The sequence below is a fragment of the Phascolarctos cinereus genome, unplaced genomic scaffold (assembly GCF_003287225.1).
Source record: "Phascolarctos cinereus isolate Bilbo 61053 unplaced genomic scaffold, phaCin_HiC Scaffold_726;HRSCAF=1367, whole genome shotgun sequence".
In the NCBI taxonomy this organism is placed as follows: Eukaryota; Metazoa; Chordata; class Mammalia; order Diprotodontia; family Phascolarctidae; genus Phascolarctos; species Phascolarctos cinereus.
In genome coordinates this window covers 34,997,197-35,018,500 of record NW_027556098.1, presented here as the reverse complement: position 1 = coordinate 35,018,500, position 21,304 = coordinate 34,997,197, and the positions used below count along the sequence as shown (strand labels likewise).

General features: G+C 34.6%; 1 protein-coding gene across 4 annotated transcripts in view; it reads left to right on the top strand.

The window, feature by feature from the left end:
- The window catches only part of REV1 (REV1 DNA directed polymerase), a 129,003-nt gene that overhangs the window by 77,267 nt on the left and 30,432 nt on the right, over positions 1-21,304 (top strand). Inside the window, exons 1-6 of one of the 4 annotated variants that reach the window (XM_020992846.1) lie at positions 855-944; positions 3,509-3,704; positions 5,632-5,749; positions 15,963-16,091; positions 17,729-17,883; positions 19,372-19,491. In XM_020992846.1, coding sequence (XP_020848505.1) covers positions 3,557-3,704; positions 5,632-5,749; positions 15,963-16,091; positions 17,729-17,883; positions 19,372-19,491 — 670 coding nt within the window. In that variant the 5' untranslated portion in view covers positions 855-944; positions 3,509-3,556. Of the gene's footprint in view, positions 1-827; positions 945-3,508; positions 3,705-5,628; positions 5,750-15,962; positions 16,092-17,728; positions 17,884-19,371; positions 19,492-21,304 lie in introns of those variants that run through there. The other 3 variants (XM_020992845.1, XM_020992844.2, XM_020992843.2) reach the window with 3 other exon arrangements.

Below are 21,304 nucleotides of genomic sequence, written 5' to 3'. Positions count from 1 at the left end.
CTTGGAGTTCTTAATTTCAGCTGTGAACCTTAGAACAGTTTGGGAAGAATTAATATTTAGCTTTTTGTTCTGATAGAATCATACACTGTGTGTTGCTAGGACTAGATATTTTGTGTTTGCCAATAGTTGCTGCTCTAAAGATGCTATTGTAGGCATTCATCTCACCCATCATGGGCAGTACCCATTTTAGCGCTATCAAGAAAATCTGAAATGTTAAAGAGCTGAAGTTGGCTCATAAATAAAGTTTTGGTGTGCCATTTCATATAAAATATTTAGTGAATGTTCCACACTGCTGTTTAAGAATATTGTGATTATCTCTTTTCAGTACTTAAAAGACAAAGTGGTACATAAAAATAATTTTATAACTACCGTGAAACATAATCATTTCCATATATTGGTTACATTGGGGATCAAAACATGATACCTCTGAATATAGTAATTATATAATGCACTCCCTTTAGCATAAAACAGAAGCTGTCTGTCAGATGTTATCCTTTTCTTGTGATTTGTTCCTTTCATCATATCAGGCTCTATTGCATATGGAATTTTAATTTCTAAAAGAATTCTTGTTAAATCTTGGTTTTGCCAGTGACTTGCTGTTTTCTGCATCCAGGCTCATTGGGAGCAGTTGTTTCATTCCTTTTATTTGTAACACATAGCACGGTGTCTAGCACACAGTAGTCACTTAATAAATATTTGTTGATTTAGATAAACAAAACTTGAGTGTGCTATTTTAAAATACCTCTATATGTTTTTACTTTAGCATATTTAAACATTTAAAGAAAATTTTCATAGTTGATAAATAATTAAATCTTTTTCATCTCCAGGAAAGCCAGTAGCTGTTACAAGTAACAGAGGTTCAGGAAGGGCACCCTTACGCCCTGGAGCTAACCCCCAGCTGGAATGGCAGTATTACCAGAATAAAATACTGAAAGGCAAAGCAGGTACAGATAATAAGCCTACTTTGAAGTTACTGTGCTGCTGCTGAAGAATTATGTTTTTGTTGACGTTGTTTTGGTTGAAATGTAAGATCAGAGTTAAGGACAATTACGTTTTGTATTCAGATGACTTATTATCAGGTCTGACATTTAAGAACAAAGTAGTATTTGACTTAAAAATATGTGAGTAGCCTGTGCGTAATATTTATCAGAGGTGATAGTATATTAACTTGTGAATTTTTATTTCTCTGAAAAGTGAAGAATATTTTAAAAGAATTAATTTGCTTTAACACAGCATGAAAAATATTTAGTTTTGCAAAAATGACTTTTTTTAAAAAGTTTGTAACATAAGTTGTTTGATTCATTATATCACAGAAAAAGATTAAAAAAATAGTTTGAAGTTGCTAAAAGTATTTGCCAAAGAAATGAAAGCGTAGTTTAAAATATTAATTTTTTTAGAGTTAGTCTTATGCTTGTCCAGGGGTATGAATTTTCTCCCCATGCAATTAAAAGTACTAGCATCATGGATTAGGGTAACCATCATAACTGTCATTTTTGAAATTATTTCCTATGGCAAATGTGAATAATATTTTCCTGTTGTAGAATGGAAATGTAATATAACCAAGTGGCCAGTGTTAAGTGCTTTGTGACTTTTTAGTTGTAGATATTAATGCACCAGATATTTTTAAAAAGGTATTCTTTTTATTTTTTTCTTTATAAATGAAGTTTCTGTCAAAGAGCTAATTTGTAAACACATTTAGCAGTAAGTGTAGGCTTTTTACCTGGTATGTGGAAAATCTCTGTATTTGCTTTTGGCTTTGTGTGCCTTTCTGATTAATATTTATAGTGTGTTTAGAAATTAGATTAATTATGAGCTTAAGTTTCTATGAAGGGAATAGGTTATACACTTTTTTCTTAGTTTTTTGGCCTCGTTGCTTTTTAGGAGTAAAAGTTTGAATTCATTTTGAAAACTAAGCAGATAATCTTAAGGAGACAAATGGGAAAGTAGGTGAATAACTGGAACAGCTATATGCTTTTTGTTGATGGTAGTCATCTTTGGATGTTTCATAAAAATACTAGGGAATGTATTTATTCATGTATTTTCTATGTCTTATAAGTGTTTAAAATTGATCTCTATATTTAAGAGTGTAATTATCTTGTCAGGCAGAATGATTCTAGGAATGTTTTTGGATTTGTGCTGAATAGATTGTTGTGCTGTGATATTTAATTATTTGGATTGTTTCTTAATTGTTGGTACTATGACTGGAGTTTTTCTCTAATGGTGTAGTTTTTCTCTGGTATTTGGTACAAGAGGAGGAAGCTTTTTTGATTCTCTTTGGTATTTCGTATGAGGGGAGAGAGCTATTTTAGAAATCTGGAAAAGTGGACAGAAGTAAATGTAGTTTAAAGGAAAAAATGGATATTGAAATAGCATCTCTTCTATTATTTGTGTATAAGATTACCTGTATGGGTAATCTTCACTGCTGGCTCAAGTGCACCTTTCTTATTTCAGGATGTCTCTGTCTAGAGCTTTATAATCGGTATATACATCTTCAGTGAGAAGCCAAGAGCTAGTTCTCTCTTTTCTTTCCTTCCTCAGCTTACAGCTTAACTATGCAGTTTTCTGAAAAGGCAGTGGTTTTCTGGCTATCTTTATAAAGGTAGCTGAAGTTTTGTTATCACTCTTTAGAGGACTTTAAAATTCACTTTCCCCTTCCCTTAAAACGCATAGAATCCAAAAAAAGTTACACTATACTTATCATCTGAAAGTTAGCATAGATTGTTCCTTAACAGGGAATGTAGAATGTCATTTAGTATTTATTCATGACTTGTTAAAGATCAAATTTTTTTAGACAACCCTACCACTAAGAACCTGAATGTAAACTCCCATGTATGCCATAACTGGATATTACTCATTTTAAGGCATAGTGATCATAACAAATTCGTTTTTTGTGTGTTGTTATACACAAAATGAATAGTCTGTTCCTTATTGCAAGATTCTATTACAAGTAAACCAAAACATAGAACACTTACTTCATTTGTCCAGTGCCTCATATTCCTCTCTCCAGTTTTCTGATCTTTGTCCTGAAGCTTATTATTAAATACAATATCATCAAATTTTAAAAAGTACTTTTAGAAAAATAGATTTAGAATTAAATGTCTCCAACTGTCTACAAACTTTTTAAAAAATCCTATTTCCACCTTCTGGACTATTTGCTGGTCACAATATTAGGGAAGATAGCATCTTGGATTCTTTGTATAAAAACTTCCAACTTCTTATTAGCCACATTGAAACTCTTTGTCTAACAATATTACTATCAATTTTCATCTATGCCTTCACTTTGAAGCAGCTTCCTGAATGATATGCAGAAGTATCACTTTCACATTGATGGCCTTGATGTTCTGAATCAGTTTAAAGTTCATGGTTGGGGCCTTTTACTTCTCCCAGGATTCCCAAGATGCAGATGTTTCCCACCCCCTCAGCATCTTCAGTTTTCATTCTAAAAGAGCAACAGTTTTTAAACATCGTATTAGTCACAGATTTATTCTCAGCGATTTCTTTTTCACAGACTTGGGTCCTGGCCTCTGATTTCTCCAACCGTTCCTCCACATTCACCATGTGCCCGTCTAGTTTGTCAAGTTTTGATGAGCAGTTCTCTACCTTGCCCTCCAGTGAGGACAGTGTGTCCCTGCATTGCCCTGAATTTCACATGAAGCAACTCTATCAGCTCATGGAGGGATCCACTCTGCTGCGATGTGGAAAAGGTCAGCGAGCCCAGTGAAGATAAACAAGATGGCACTGCATCTCAGGCCAGGGCGTGGGAATGCATGGACCAAAGAAATTGTTCTTCTCATTCTTTACTTTGGGCATGATTTTTCTCTAATTTGAAATTTCAAGTGTCTTTGGGTATTTAGTGAGGCTTCCAAATATAAAAATGATTTTTAACAAACAAATTTTTAGGGACATAAATTAGTAAGAACACTTTTGAAAAGCAACTGGTCACCCCTTTAGTCTCTGTTCACAAGTTGCAATACTTTTTGGGCTTAGTGGTTCCCCTCTGTTGACCTGATAGTTTTGTATTTCTTATAAAATTTCAGCTTAGGATCATAGAATATTGGAGCTGTTCTTTAGTTTCAAGATCCTTCAGAAACTTTGAACATTTTGCCCTGTAAGAGATTGCCATGTAAAAGATAACACATTGGAAGAGTATAGCATATGTTAGTGTAGCGTACATGAGATCATAGCTCAAATTCTATAGTATTTGCTCCTTCTTAAACAGGTTCAAGAATTGCATTGAGATTTGGAAAATGAAAGGTTGATTGGAGTTTATTCTTTGTATGTTTGTATGTCTTTGTGTGTGTTTGTATTCAGTAAATACTTGAAATTGGTGTAGTGAGTTGTGGGGAGAGTAGTCACTGTACTCAGAGTAGTTGTTGAATGTCACTAAGCCATGTATTTTGTCAGGTTCTTTAGGGCTGGCTAGTTTTTCATGTAACATAAAATTTGTGAATTAAACAGCAAAAATAGTTCATTTGTAAGTTGTAGTGATCTCAAAATAGAATTTAAGGAATTAGCAGATGTGATGTCTTTAGGTCTTGTTTTACCATCTAATGTTATATTTGTTTATAGTAGCATAGATGTGGTGGAGAATGTGTTTTGTAGAATGTGCAATGTGTTTTTTTCACAGCAGGCATTTCTTGAAACCTAATAATAGCATCCTGAGAGACCTATAACTGAAGCTGTTTTCTCTACTGTCTATTTCTGAATTACTAGTGAATCTGAAGGTTGTAAAGGAAGTAAAGTGGCAAGCAGCCAGGAGGCTCTAGAGTTTCTCCTTTTCTGTAGTTTTGTGTGTATGTATACATGTGTGTGTGTGTGTGTGCGCGCGCTCATGCGTGTGTGTATGTATTCCTTTTTTTTTTGTTTTGCTCTTGCTATTTAGTGAATATTGCATTTGGTTTTTAGATCAAGGGGTAATTGGTGAATTTGTAGCCCATTAGCCAAAATCTACCAGTGTGTACTCTGAACATCTAGTATTCCTTTGACCCTTGAATGTTGTTTATTGAACATGAATGGTTAACTGCCACAGATATACTTGAAGTGTGTTATTTTAGCTGATACTTTATTGTGATATTTAATGGAGTATGATCAGGGGTGGAGGGAGGTACTAAAAAAATCTGATAATTTTTAGCACATATTATATCAAAAGGGTAATATTTATTAATTATGTTGTTATTTTACTTTAATTACTAGGAAACATACTTTAGGAAATTTATCGTTTCCATGGCTTAAAACTTTATGACCTTTACAGGAGAACTCCTTTTTAAAGAAATGTATACAGATGGTTTCACTTCCTGATCTCTGGCCATATGTGTTGATCTCCAGAGATTGTGCTAATGGAGGAATATTTATTTTGTAAAAAGCCTCAGTGGCTCATGAAGGTCTCTATAATAAATGGATACTTCTCTTTTGTATAATAATGACCTATTTTTACTTAATTGTAGGTTAAGATAGACAAATAATAATGGAGCACTGTATTTTTCCTTATTTATAGTGATGTAGCTCCCAGTGGTTGGAGTTGCAATTTCATTTGTTATATATTGTTGAATGAAAGAAATGGAAAACATCTTTTTGAACTAAAATTAAGCTTTTCTTACCTATAATTATAACAGTATATTACTTTCAAAGCAGATAGAGTTCCTGATGTACCAGATTCATCACTGTTGGAAAATCAGGATTCTGCACAGACAAATGGAATTGACTCTGTTTTGTCCAAGGCTGAAATTGCATCTTGTAGTTATGAAGCCAGGTACGTGGAAGTGGGGTGTGATGTAGACTGTATGAAAAAGTGGATTTATGAAGATGATGATGTATTCAACATTATGTTAATTCTGATGCACACTGGCCTTGGGACCTCAACACCTCCCTTCATCCCTCAATGGCTGGGGCAGTTTTCTAAGACTAGAACATTTCAGAAAAGGATCTGCTCTGTCTTGGTGGACATTTCTCACTGGGGATTTCTACATTGTTAAAGTTTCAGATCCCTCCTCCCCTGGCCAAAAAATAAAAAAGTATATTCAGCCTTGCCAGTTATTCTGTATGTTATAAAAGTTATATTTAAGCAAATTGTCATAGGCATAACTGGAAAGGGAATGTGTTCTTTTGTCTCTTTTTCTGAGTCCATCCTAAACCTCTGCCCACTGGAAACATGGAAGTAGAGAATAGTAGAATAACCTCCTTGTTTGAAGGATAAACCAAATCTTGTTTGAAGGAGAAATGAGATATTTGTAAAGCACTTTAGAAACCTTGAAGGGCATATTTGAATGCTAACTGTTGTCAGAGAATCTGATAATCTTAGAAAAAAGTGTTTTTTTTCCCTTTTGGACAAAAATTAGATATGGTGTAATGCAGACCTGAATTCACATCATGCCCCTCACTTTTTGAATTCTTTTTTTTTTTTTTTGGCTGGGCAATGGGGTTAAGTGACTTGCCCAGGGTCACACAGCTAGTAATTGTCAGGTGTCCGAGGTCAGATTTGAACTCAGATCCTCTTGACTTCAGGGCCAGTGCTATATCCACTGTGCCACCTAGCTGCCCTGCCACTCACTTTCTAGCTATGGATCTTTGGACAAGTCACAGAACATCACTCTATAGTCAGAAAACTTGGGTTCAAATCTCACCTAGATGCAAGCTCTTATGATCCTCTCTGAACTTCACTTACATCATCTATAAAATAAGGAAAAAACCAGCATAGAGCTGCAGTATTATTCTGTGAAAAGAGTGCTGTGTTTGCAGTGAGAAATTTTGCTGTGTTTTTTATGCCACGCTATCAAATAAGATATATTTGTAAAATACTTCAGAAATCACGAAATGGTCCTGGATTCAGCAAAGCTATGCCGGCTGTGGGCACGCTCTGACAGGTTATCCTGTAATGCTAAGACTTTGCACATGGTCCTGGCAACTAACTATATGTTTCCTTTCTGGCCCAACTTAATTAAGTAGAGAGGCTCATCACTAGTAGACTGGTTATTTGGTGGTGAATTCTTTGTCCACAGCAGCTATTGATGCAATGAATAGAACAAAATGGCACTTAATCGTATGTAGCTACCCTTCCACTTTTGCAGTGATAAAACCAGAACATGCTGAGAATCACATAGATTTTAGGTCATCTGTAAATGCAAGTTATTTGTCAGTGACCAGCAAGTAGATGAACTTCTGGAGCAACTGAACTATATCAGTCTTGACATTCTTAACTATAAATGAAGCCAGAAGACAAAAGGAACTTGCAGATAAATGGAAAAGTAATCCACAGGTTCTCTTTGCTCAGTCAAGGAAAGAAGTTGGTAGAGTTGTTTTTATAGTATATCCTCAGGCAACAATAAACATCTTTTAATTGGTGCTTAGTCTTTGCATTACAGTGGTCATGATGAATATTTGAAAAAAGACCATCATGAGGAAAATTACAGCTCATTTACCAACCTCTGATATAGAGTATAAGGAGGTAGAGAAAACTTAGTAAGACACCCACAATTTATATCAATGCATACTTTAATTCTCGATGTCTTTATTGCAGTGGTTCTCATACTTTTTAGTCCCAGGATCTCTTTACACTCCTAAAAATTATTCAAGATTCTTACCACCAAAGCTACATCTATCAATATTTACTTATTAGAACTTAAAATATTTTAGTATTATTATGAAACTAGTTTTTACCTCACAGACCTGCCTACTTATACCCATGGGTCCCCTGACCATACTTTAAGAATTGCTGATTTAATGTAAGTAAAGGTGGGCATTCTGAAGATTGTGAAATTTATGTTGGAAAATGATCAGGAATTAGAAATGAGAAGGACCAAGAATTTATAGTATATACAAAATGCTAATACGTGTCTAAATCACACCTGGGTGGCACAGTGTGTGCACAGCATGAAGGCAGAAACACTTATCTTTCTGAGTTCAAAACTGGCCTTAGTTACTTACTAGCTGTGTAACCCAAAGCAAGTCACTTAAACCTGTTTGCCTCTATTTCCTCATTTGTAAAATGAGCTGGAGAAGGAAATGGCAAATCACTCCATTATCTTTTCCAAGAAAACCCCAAATGGGGTCATGAAGAGTTGGAAACAACTGAACAACATCAAAATATCTTATCTTGCATAATTTTTTATGATTATGGATGGCAGACACTGGACCTAATAAAAACACCAAAAAAAGAGAAAAAAATTGGCTATAATCTAATTAGAAGTAACTGATTACCAGTTTGAGTCATTTATGTATCAGTTGTCTATGTATAGACTGACATAGAGAAGTTAAAACTCAATACCAAACTAGAAGAATACAAATCAAAAGTAAGTTATATAATTGAGCTAATTCCAACCTGAACTTTGTAAATAAGCCATTGATACTAAGAAATGGGAACTATATAAAAATAACAGACTATGACAAATAATATCAACATTTCTTAAGCAAAATTAACTGATATAAATCAATTGCCACTATAAGGAGACCAAAAGATCCTAGAAACGTACTCAGATTACTCTTGTTGGACGAAGATGACAAGCAGGGACAATACTTTTATAGTGTAAACTCATTTGTAAAATACCGTGGAGGAGAACAGAGGTCAATTTTGAGTAGTATTGCCTCAGAAAACAACCAGTGGAGATGAATACAAGTCTATAAAAAAGCTTGGAAATAGATCATAAGATCATAGATTTAAAGGTAAAAGGGATCTTTGAGCCCATATAGTAGACTGTAGACCCCTCTCTTTTTACCGAAGGGAAAACTGAGGCTTAAAGTGGATGAGTGACTTGTCCAGTTAAGCCAAATTTTGCTAAGGGCATATGGAGGGAAAGAGGATCTAGAACAACTTTAGAAAAAAAGATAAAGTAATTGAAAAAATTCTGTAAAAATTTTTCCAGTAAGTCTTTTTCTCTATCAGTGACTATAAAGCCATCACATTAGAACTCTTAATATTAAAAATCGCATGCACCAAGGTGGAAAGAGCAGCTGAACTGATCAAAGTGCATGCGGAGGAGGGTAATGTCAGAAGTAACATAATTGTGAGGGCATTGATGGTCTGATGCTCAAGATAACAGGAAAAGATGATACGAAAATACTGGAACAACATCACAGACCTATTATCACCCATAAAAGGTGATCTCTACAAAATTCACATCTCTACAAAATCTCTGAGATTATTGTATATGTATATAGGCTTCCTTTATGAAGAAAAGAACAGACTGACATTTTACAAAACAATATCATACTTAGCAGATGACTATACAATGACAAAATTGATAGGATCAGGAAATCCAAAATGTCACTGTAATGTCCATGATTTTAAAAGCATTTGATGTAATAATGTAAAATAATGCAAATAAAGGTTCTTCAAGATGTTTCCCATGAGTATTTTAAAAAATCAAACAAGATTCCTTGAAAGGGATAGCATCAAAGGTAATTTTGTTTGCATATTATCTGATTTTTTATATCTAATGAGACATAAAGCACTGAGGTGAATACTCGTCACATTTTTGCAGATAACTTTATGCTCATTGAATAAAACACTGAAACATGTAAATAAAGCCTCCTACATGAATTTGTGATCATTCAAATAGTTTGACCTAACTGTCCACCCAGGAAAAATCAAGAGGATAGAGGATACCTGTTGTCCAAACTATGACATGCAGTTATATGAATAATCCTACAAAGATGGTCTACATACATCTACAAAGATATATGTGTATCTGAGCTGGACACTGTGAAATGAACTGGTCACATAAATTGAATAGGAATAGGAGGAAGTCTGGATTGCCTTTTGGAAATTGTATGATGCTCTTAATGAATCCAGTTTCTTCTGCCTGAAGGTTGTTGTTCAGTTGTTTCAGTTGTGTTCAACTCATTATGACCCGTTTAGGGTTTTCTTGGCATAGATACTGGAATGGCCATTTCTCTTTCCTTGCCATTTCCTTCTCCAACTTATAGATGAGGAAACTGAGGCAAAGTGGTTTAAGTAACTTGCCCAGGGTCAGATAACTAGTAAGCATCTGAGGTCAGATTTGAATTTAGGAAGATGTCTTCCTGACTTCAGTCCTGATATTCTATTTGCTCTACCACCTAGCTGCCTAAAGCTTAGGTTAAATGAAATGTTTAATATCAATGTGCTCTTTTTTCGTGTGTGTATAGTTACAAGTTATGGAATGCCATAATTTATCCTGTCCTATACCACCCTCCTTACCCCCCAAAATGTTGCAGGTCACCTAGATGGCAATGGAGATAGATGTAGTGGGAGCACATTAGTATATTAGCAGTGAAAAATTGTTCAGAAGAAACAGTATAAAACAGAGGTATCAAACATGGAGCCTGCAGACCTTATGTGGCCCACAATACTCCTGTGTGGTGCCTGAACCAGATTAAAATGTAATTGGGGAATTCTTAATAAAATGAATAAAAACACAGTAAAACATAATATTTAAATGGCTTTCTCAGTTTATAATTCAGTCTGTCAGGGTCTCTATATGTGGTTTAGTGGCCCTCATTTCCACTTGAATTTGATACCACTGGTGTCAATATCATTAGATAAATAATACTGACAGTATATATAGAGGCTTAAAATATGCAAAATGCTTAATGTACATTTTCTCATTTCTCTTTACAAAGATCCTCTGAGGTAGGCATTCTGTGGATATTATCCCTATTTTATTGATAAGGAAACAGCTTTGGAGAAAGGCAGATAATCATCCAGGCTGGTCAGTATCAGACAGGTTTTGAATGCAGGTCTTCAGATTCATTTTTCTCTGTGCCAGACTATTTAAAGGACAGATAAGCAAGTCATCCTTAACTTCTAATCCCCCCTAACCCACATGTCTAATATGTTGCCAGAATTTGTCAGCTCTTCTTTCACAACCTCTCTCATGTGCATTGTCTCCTCTTCTGCACTCACCCTCCCTGCGGTAGGCCCTTATTTCTTCTTTCTTAGACTATTACAGTAGTCTTCTGGTTGGTCTACCTTCCTGATATCTTTCCTGTACATCCCCACACATACAGCCACTACCTGGTGCAGGTTTTTATCACTTCACAGCTATAATGTATAATAACCTTCTAGTTGGTCTACTTGCTTCTGATCTCTCTCTTCTTATCAGTACATCTCCTAGTCAGCAACCAAAGTTATTTTCTTAAAATGCAAGTATGATCGTGTTACTGGGCTGCTCAATAAACTATACTGACTCCCTATTACATCGAAGATCAAATGTAAAAATCTTCCATTTGGCTTTTATGGTATTTCACAGTTTGGCCCATTCCTAGCTTTCTGGTCTGATTTTACCTTTTATTCCCTCCCACAACCTTAAAGATCTTGGGACACTGGGTCTGTATATAACAGTCCTCCAAACTCCATGAGTTTTCATTGACTTGCCCTGTGAAGAGCTTGAAATGCTCTCCCATAGCTCCATCTCCTGTTTCTCTGTATTCCTCTAAGATTTAGCTCGAGATCCACCTGCTATAAGAAGTCTTTTCTGGCACCACCCCTTGCCTTCCATTAACACTGTTTATATCTTGTATTGGTGTAGTTGTACCCCTGTCACTCCCACTCTTTGCCTTTCACTGCTTTAGCACAGTGCTCTGTACATGGTAAGCACTTAATATGCTTGACCAACTGGTATCCACACAGTGTGGAGGGATCTAGAAAACATCTTCAGTATGTCACGTGGACTTTGTTTGGAGGATTTATATGGGGACATGGACAAGAGTTACACAGGCTAAGGAAGAATGGATAAGTTGTCATCTGCTGTTTTGAAGCAAAGATGCACATCAGTGGAACAGTAGCGTTCACTGTCTCCAATCCTTTTGAAGCAGGAATTGAGGAAACCAAGGATCCTTCCTTCTTGGTACAGTTTTAGCAAAAAGAGAATGCTCTCATACTCTATAACTGCTGCAGGAATTCCTGTTATATACTTCCATTATCAAGGGGCAAGTAAGTGGTGCAGTGGAAACAGCACTGGGCTTAGAATCAGAAAGACACTCATCTTCCTGAGCTTAAATCTGGCCTCAGATACTTACTAGTTTTGTGACTGTGGGAAAGTCACTTAATCCTATTTGCCTCAGTTCCTTATCTGTAAAGTGAGCTGGGAAAAGAAAGGGCAAACCACTCCAGTGTCTTTGCCAAGAAAAAACCAAAAGGGGTCATGAAGAGTTGGACATGACTGAAACAAATGAACAACTACTACTATTAGTTAGCTCTAAATAGGAGTGGAAGAGTATTTCCTTTGAGAGAGCAGTAAATAATAATTTAGCAGTAATGCTAAAGTCCTTAGTTAATCTGGCCTCCCCCCATACCTTTCCATTGCTAGTATCTTTTGACATTGGTGATGGCTTTTAACAATCCTAACATTATCCACTCCAGTCTTTAGTCTTCATTTCATATCTTTGTTTGGTGCCTTTGATTTCAGTCAGAGTCCATAGTTGTCAACCTGGGCTCCAGCTTGTTTCTTAAAAACTATAAATAGTGGGATGATAACATGTTAGTTGCAAAGATTACATAATAAGCCATTGAAATGTGTGGTGGAATGCTAGGAATATTGTGCTTGGAGTTAGGAATTAGCTGCCAAGGTTTGAATAATGAGTTTGACATTTAGTAGCTTTGTGATCACTTTAACCCAGCTGAACCTCAGTTTCTTTGTCTGTACAATAGGAATAATATCTGTTCTATTTCTCTAACAGTTTTGTGAGGAACCTATGAGATAGAGCATATGTAAAGTACTGTGCCAGTTTCAGTGATTAGCTGAGATAAAACAATTATGTGAAAATCAATTAGCTTCAATAACCACTAAAGTACCACCACACTTTGCAACTGTTCTTAATACTGAAAAAAGTCAGAAGGAGAAAGCAATTCATCAAATTTAATAGAATAATCATTTTTTCAATTCTCAGTGTTGAATAATGAGCAGACTTATTGTGTGGGCTCTAGGAGACCATTAAGAAGGTTTTACCTGAGAGATTAATTCCACTTTTAAGGAGTGCCATCTTGAAATGTCATGCAGAGTGGTAAAAGTAGGAAGCAGAGAAAAGGAAAATATGTATCTAACTTACATGTCTATCTATCTATCTAATTCAAACCAGAAGATGAGTAGTTACTGTTCTGGATATGGAGACAGAAAGACCCGAGTTCAAAATCATGCCTCAGACACTAGAAATGTGGCCCTAGTCGAGTCACTTAACCTCCCTTGTGCCTCAGTTTCCTCATCTTCAAAATGAGAATAATAAGCACGTACCTCTGGATTCTTTTGAGGACCAATGAGACAATGTAAAGTACTTTACAAGGGCTGCTATTAGTTTGTATCTTTCATTTCTATCAGTGAATAGTAAGTAATGAATAAGTCTTATTGCCCTTTATCTCTTTAGAATCTGTTGTCATTTTCAGTCATTTCCAACTCTTTGTGACCCCATTTGGGGTTTTCTTGGCAAAGATACTGGAGTTGTTTGCCATTTCTTTCTCCAGCTTATTTTACAGATGAAGAAACTAAGGCAAACAGGGTGAAGACTTGCCCAGGGTCACCCAGCTAGTGAGTGTCTGATGCTAGATTTGAACTCTGATCTTCCTGAGTCCAGACCTGGTGCTGTATCCACTGTGCCACCTAGCTACTCTCAAAAATTATCTCAGGCTTAAGCCACATAATAAAAAGTACCCCTCTCTAAAATGAAGGATTTGGATTTGTTGGCTTCTAAGTTCCCTTCCAGCCCTGAATCTCTGATTTCTAAGTGTCTTTTCTTTCCCACACTTTTGGAACATTGGATTGCTGCCTTTGGTTTGGATTAAATACCTCTCTTCTATTTAATTTAGTGGTTTATTTGTTCACCTGTTTGGCCTAACATCTTATTTATTGAGGAAATACATTGTGTATGAAATACTCTTTAAATATACCTGAAAATCAACTAGTTTTTTTCCTCCCAGTATAAGTTATGTACAATACCAGGAATGTGTTTTCCTTGTAATTGTCTTTATGAAAAAGGAATTCTCCACATTTATAGAGTCCTTTAGGAGATTGTGACTATCCCTTTTGGTGCTTCTCCTTCCCCCTTCACCATCCCTCCACCAAAAAATATATATATATTTTTCTCACTTCAAATGACATTTTTGTTTCACTTATCTTATTGCTACCCAATGGCTTTTCAGGTTTCTTTAACTTAATTTTGGTGTCCAGTGGTCCTGTAGTCTTCATTGTGTTGTTGCATTTGCATTCAAATGACTATAGCTATACATATATGAATTAGATATGTGTACAAATCCAAGAATATATTAATTATTTTAATATTTTATACACCTTGTCATTTGAAGGAATCCTGTGGCAACTGCTTTTTATGAAGTGAGTTTTCATCCCTGTAATTTCTTTGTTTCTGTAATATTTCCAATTTATCTGGCATCAGTAGAGAATGAGTTGTTTGACATAACTGAATTTTCCAAATAACAGTTATATTAACATGTCTGATATGAATATAAAGGCAAGAGGCTATTATCTAGTGCGTTCTATAAATAATTTAGTATAGTGAACAAAATTTAATCTTAAAGATTTGGAATCAAATTGTAGATTAATTTTTCACCATCTTTGCTGGGACTTATACTACTATCATTGTTCCCGTCCCTTCTAGGTCTTTTCTCTGAAAATTTGCTGTTTTAAATTCATCTGAATAAATCAAGCTGTTTACTAAATTACATATAAAGTAAAATTCTTTTGAGTTCTGAGTGATCTGAAGTTTCTAGAAGGTCTCTGGTTGTCAATTCATATCTTTTTCTTGAAATAGTAAACTGGATGTGGACTTCAATGTTTATTGACTGGGTTAGTGACTTTAACTATGAATATATATGTATGTTAACTTTTAATTATATTTATATATGAATATGTAACATTTTGAAATACTGTGTTCCTATCTGTAACTTTTTTTGGATCCCTACAAATTGATATAATGATGATTTTGTTCATTATGTACAATTTCATATTTATTTTTTTTTCTGACAAATGGTCCAAATACAGAAGAAGTATATAATGCAACATTTAGGCATATAGTAGAATTTTAAATTGCTATTTTCATTTGGGTCTCAAAAAATCCTGGATCACCTGGAGTGATGCTTTTATCACATACAATATAATCACAGTAGAGTTGCTACTAGAGTCTGGAATTGGTCAATTGTGAATTAGGTGGTTGAGTATGTTTTATCTCTTTGTCATAAACCCTTGTTTTGTATAGTTTCTTAATCTTTGGAGATGGTAAATGTTGGCTGGGGGGATTCTTTGATAATAAATTCCTACTTTTTGGTTTTGATATTAACAGTGTATGGTATGTTAGTATCTCTGAGCCTCAATGGAACCAGCCCTTCTCCCTTATAAAATTAAAAAAATCTCAAACCAGTTGCCAAATGTCTTATCTTGCAATGTTTATGAGTTTTTATTTTATACTTGTAGTACCTTCAACAGATCCATATGATTTTATAATTTAAAAATTTAAAGAATAGGATAAAATTTTTAGATGCTGTTAGTGTGGGAATTTGTCTTGTTTGCCAATATATATTTGTTGTAATTTTTTTACTTTATTATTTTCTGATTTAGGTGGGAATGGGAGGAAGGGAAGGTTAAGTATAAGGTAGCAAAAAAAATTTTTTTTAATGGGCGAGGTCATTGAAACATTTTTTAAAAGATGAACAGAAGAGAAAATAAAGTCAAAAAAAGAATCAAAGGATAGCAGGGCAACTTTGAAAGTTATATCTCTAGTACTCTTTCCTGTTCTACTTTGTATTGTAAATGCCCATTTTATTTGTTGTTTAAAATCCAAATTTTTTAAAATGTAAAAAATAAACACCCAGTCATTCGGAATTGTTAGTTGTTTTTTAAATACTTAATTTTGACTACTTAGAGTACATATATTAAAATTCTAAATTACTGGCATAAGGAAAATTTCAAAGGCATTTTTGAGATTTTTATTTTGAATTAAGAAATATTTAACATAATGGATTTTTGTACTTTCGTTTTTTTCTTCAGACAAGTTGGCATAAAAAATGGAATGTTTTTTGGTCAAGCCAAACAACTATGTCCAAATCTTCAAGCTGTTCCTTATGATTTCCATGCATACAAAGAAGTTGCCCGGACAATGTATGAAACATTAGCAAGGTAATGTGTAAAGTGTAATTTTATTTTTAGATGTTTGTGTTTCATCTTTTAATATTGACTATGACCTAGCTTAAATCAGAAGCAGTTCTTCTATCCCATCCTACCTAGAGTTTTCTGAATGTTTGACTTGTTAAGGAATAAAAAGATATAAATGCAATATATTATATGTGTAAATAGAATGTAATTATGTGTATTATAAATGTAAATAGAATGTAACATGTATTATAAATTTAAATATAATGTAAAAATGTAATAACATTTTTGAGCTATAAATGAATCAGCTATGGATGACAGCAATTTGAAATAATTTGAATTTATGTTTAGTAAATTTCTACTGATTTAAGTGAATTTTGAAATTCATTTTTCGTACTTTGATTTTCAAATGAAACTTAAAGGTCATTCAAATGTATTTGACCACCAAATGCTAAAATCCTTTTTCAATATCCCTAGCAAATAGTCATCCAGTCTCTACTTTAGTAATTCTTTTTAAATGTCACTGAATTCATTTCTTCACCAGACAGTTATTAAGCAACTATTATGTGCCAGGTTTTATGCTAGGTCCTTGAGATATTAATAAAAACAATGAAATTTTTTTTCTTAAGGAGCTTACATTTTAATGGGACAGAAATCACAGAATAAATATGAGTATGTATTGAGGATGTTAGCAGTGGAAGAGGATTGGGAAATATAGAAGGTTTTTCTTGAGTTGAGTCTTGATGGAAGCTAAGTTCTGGAAGAAATGCATTCTAGGCGTGGGGACCCCACCAGTGCAAAGGAACACGGTCAAGAAATGAAGAGTCATGTTTGAGGAACAGAAAAGTTACTGATTTTGCTGGTTTGTAGACTATGAATACATTTGAAAGCAACAGGAAGAACTTTGCCTGTCTAACTTTGGACCACTACTTTTAGAATCCTACCTTCTGATGTGAAATGAATCTCAGTTACTCCTGAGATGAGATTTACGTGATAATTCTTTGGGAAATTTGTTTCTGTATTTTTATTAGGAAATATTAAAGATTTTTAAAATACAGTATGACTTTTCAAGATTCAAACCATCATTATTCAGAGGCATACTGACTAAAGGCAGTGAAAAAAGGAATTTGTGAATATTGTCTTAGAGTCATCAGGGAGGAGAAGTGGTCAGTAATTTGTCCCCTATTCTCCTTTTTCTTTTTACTTCAATTCCTAGTAGAGAACAGGCAAAAATCATTTTTTTAAATTAAATATTGCATTCTGTGTTTTCACATTTCTTTTATTTATGTTTGGTTATACCTAACTCACTCAAAACCCTTGGGCTGTTCATATTCGTTTATATGGCTTCAAGTCTATGCTCCATATGCAAAAACTTTGGAGTGATTTTTTTAAATCACTGTTAACAAACTGGAATTTAAAGAAATTGTTTCAAAATTTAAGAGAAAATTATTTTGAAAATCAATTATAATAGCATACAAGGATTCTACAAATTAGATTCTCCTGTTAAAAATATTTAGAATGATAACATTTCTTAGTATTTTAAACTTCTAAGACAAAAAAAAATTGGAAGAATTAACCAAAAAAGACTTTATTTGCAACATATTATTTCTGACAAATGGTGAGCTGTTTCTGATGACTTACTCCTTTTTACTTTGTGTTGCTAGCTATACTCATAACATTGAAGCTGTCAGTTGTGATGAAGCACTAGTAGATATCACTGAAATCCTTGCAGAGACCAGACTTACTCCTGATGAATTTGCAAATGCAATCCGAACTGAAATCAAAGACCAGACTAAATGTGCTGCTTCTGTTGGGATGGGTTAGTATGTTATATAACTTATTTTTAGATAGCATATTTGGGAACATTCCTTCTTGTTACTTCAGTCCACTAATATCATCTTGTCTTTTTCAAATAAATTGCTTTTGGCTGTCTGTACTTGCAATGTTGTTGGATTTATTTCTTTCCCAAATAAATTAAAACTTTACATGTATCTGTATTAGATTTGTCTAGATATTCCAGCCTGTCCAAAAAAATTTTTTTAATCCATGTTCTTTTATTTTATGTGTTGGCTTTTCTACCTAGCTTTTTGTCATTTTCAGATTTGATAAAAATTATATCATGACTTTATCTAAGTCATTGATAATCATGTTAAAGAACACAGGGCTAAGTACAGTTGACACCAAACTATTAATAATCACTGTTTGCTTTTGGTCATTCATCTGGTTCCAAATCTACCTAATCAAACTATAGTGTAGTCCATATGTCTCTTGGTTTATCACATTCCACATAAGTTTGTGTAACCTGAAATATCTTACTAGAAATTCTTTCAACTCTCTAAACAAAAAAATTGCCTATTTTGACATTTGCTACTAGCAGTCAGGATTCCTGAATTTCATTGAATCCAGGTGATGGGAATTTTTCTTTCTTATACATTATTTATTACCAGAACAACATAATGCAGCTAGAACATGCTAAACATACTGAATGGAGTAAAATTTTCTAATAATTTGTTTTGCTGCCCCTCTCCAGTGGCTCACAACTTGGTATAATTTTAAGTAATAATGATTGTTGATGTCTGTATGCCACGTTACAATTTGCAAGATGCTTCTTATAGACATTATCACACTACAGTCCTGAGATAGGTATTGCAAACATCCTCATTGTACAAACTTAAGGAAATGAGACATTGCATGGTCTATCCATGGTCAGAGGGGGGATTCTCACCCAGGTCTTTCCTGATAAGCTCAGCTGTCAGTATTTGGTAATAATAATTAAACTGGTTGGGTATGAGGGCACATGTCTGTGATCCCTGCTGCTAATGAAGCTGAGACTAGTGGATCCTTTGAGGTTGGGATTTTGAACAACATTGGTACTAAAGCTGATCAGATGGATGCAGTAGGTCTAGCACCAAATATGGTCAACCCCCAGGAAGAAGGAGTCCAGTAGGCTGCCAGAGGAGGAGCAAATTGGCTCAGGGTCAAAACTTATCCATAAGTGGCTGTTGCACTGGGCAAAATAGGGAGACCAACTTTTCCCCCTCCCCTTACTCCACCTAAATAAATTAGTGATGATGATGGTGATGATGATAATAATCAAAAAATTGTGTATGAAATATAGCATCAAAATCTAATTGGATCTTGGCTGATGAAATCTAGGATTCAACACTCCTGATAGTTTTCAGTGTTCTTAACAATCAGGTATTTATTAAGTCACTTTTCTAGTCGCCTGTAGGGGACTGTGGGAGAAAAGAGGAAAATTTGTAGTGGATTTTTGTAAAGCTGATAATCATGCTTTTTGACTCTATAGGTTCCAATATTCTGCTGGCCAGAATGGCAACAAGGAAAGCCAAACCAGATGGACAATATCACTTAAAGCCAGAGGAAGTGGATGATTTTATCAGAGGACAACTAGTTACTAGTCTGCCAGGTATATTCAAGTATTTTTTGCATTTTTTTCCTTTTCCAATGCAAATGCTATTTTAATCATTGAATTTTGAGGTCGGGAGCTGTGTTGTTTTTGGAATATACCTTATAGTCTTTTGAACATACATACCTTACAGATTATCTTGAATTTTTATAATAAACACCATTTGATTTTTTTGTATATTATTGTATTTTAGAGTTTTAATAATACATATTGTCATCTGAAATTTCTGTCAAATGATGATATCAAGGCTGTGAGCTAAAATCTAAGATCTCATTTGAAAAGGAGAATGATATGCTAAGTGGACATTGAATCGTTAGTACCTGTTCTTTTGTGTCTGTGTAAATCTTATTTAGTTATTTTATGCACAGCTCTTCATCTTTTCCCTAAAAATAGTATGAAATATTTTATGTGTTGCTGAAATCTAGCTAAACTGTGTCTTCTGTATTTTCATGACCTCACAGTTGTAGTGACCTTGTTTTTGTGTTTTTAAAAAAAGAATATGGCTGAACTGAAATGACTTGTGTCCTATCTTAAGGAATCTGGGAAACATTACTAAGGGTTATTAATACCTAGGCAAGAAACTGAAGACTTTAGAAGGACAGATTTTATTTTCCTCCCCACTGTAATTGGAAGGCCTGGGTCTCGGAAGAGAGAGTGAGCGTTTACTTGGGAACTGATCACCTTCAGATGGTATCTAAGGAAGCAGTTTTGGCTTTCTGACCACAGCTTAAAATATAGGAAAATAATGGGCCCTTTTACCGGGGGATGGATACCAAACAACTGATAAAGTCGTATTTGCCTGAAGTCTTGCAAATCTAAACAAAAGATCTTTAAAAAATAAGGGGTGAGGGTAGACTCTACTCATGCCCAGTGTCTAAAAAAGGAGTCAGCAATAAGGTATATCTGACTTCAGATATCTAAATATAAATGCACAAAATGTGCTTAACTGTCAGGCTTCAAAGTAAATCATAAGTGAAAGAGGCAGATTTGATGTCATAATTATTAATGAGACTTGATTGATAAAACTTATGCCTGTGCCATCTCTCATCAAGGATGTATCTCTCCAAAGGGACCAGCATGGTTAAGAAAGGGTGGGGGATGAGTTAGCAGTGCGTACTAAGAAGAGAGATAAGTCTGTGTAGAATCCAGGCACTAGAGATGGGAAACAAAGTGAAGAGCAAAATAGAATCAGTATTTTTCACTGGAGCATATTATACAGCTTAAGAAATCTTTGTAAGCATCGCTGCGTGCCACGCTGAGGCTGTGCATTCAAAGAAAGAGGCTGTCCCTACTTGGAAGAAGCTTACATTCTAATAGTGAAGTAATGAGCACACGTATAAATATATATAGGATATAAAGGGAATAAATATACACACATATACACAGAAATATAAGGCAGTTTGGAAGGAAGGACACTAGCAGTTGGGAATCAGGAAAGGCTTAGTGCTGGTGATAGTGCTTATGGCACGTCTTTAAGGAACAAAAGAAAGCGTAAAGCAGAGGTAATAAGGGAACCCATTCCAGACAGCCAGTGCAAAGGTATAGAGATAGGAGATGTTCTGTTATATTTGAGGAAAAGAGAGAAGGCCAATTTGGCAAGATCACAAAGTGTGAAAAGGGAAGTTGCGTCCAGTGAGACTGTCAAGACAGGTTGGGAGCAGATTCTGTGGCGCTTTAAATTCTGCGCAGGCTCTCTGGTAAGTTCTTGGTACATTTATAGTGTAAAGATAATTGTTCCTAAATCTCTTGTGATATTTGGTCCCAACTTAAATGTATCTAGTAAAGTATCTGTGAATTTGCTATAAGGAAAGAT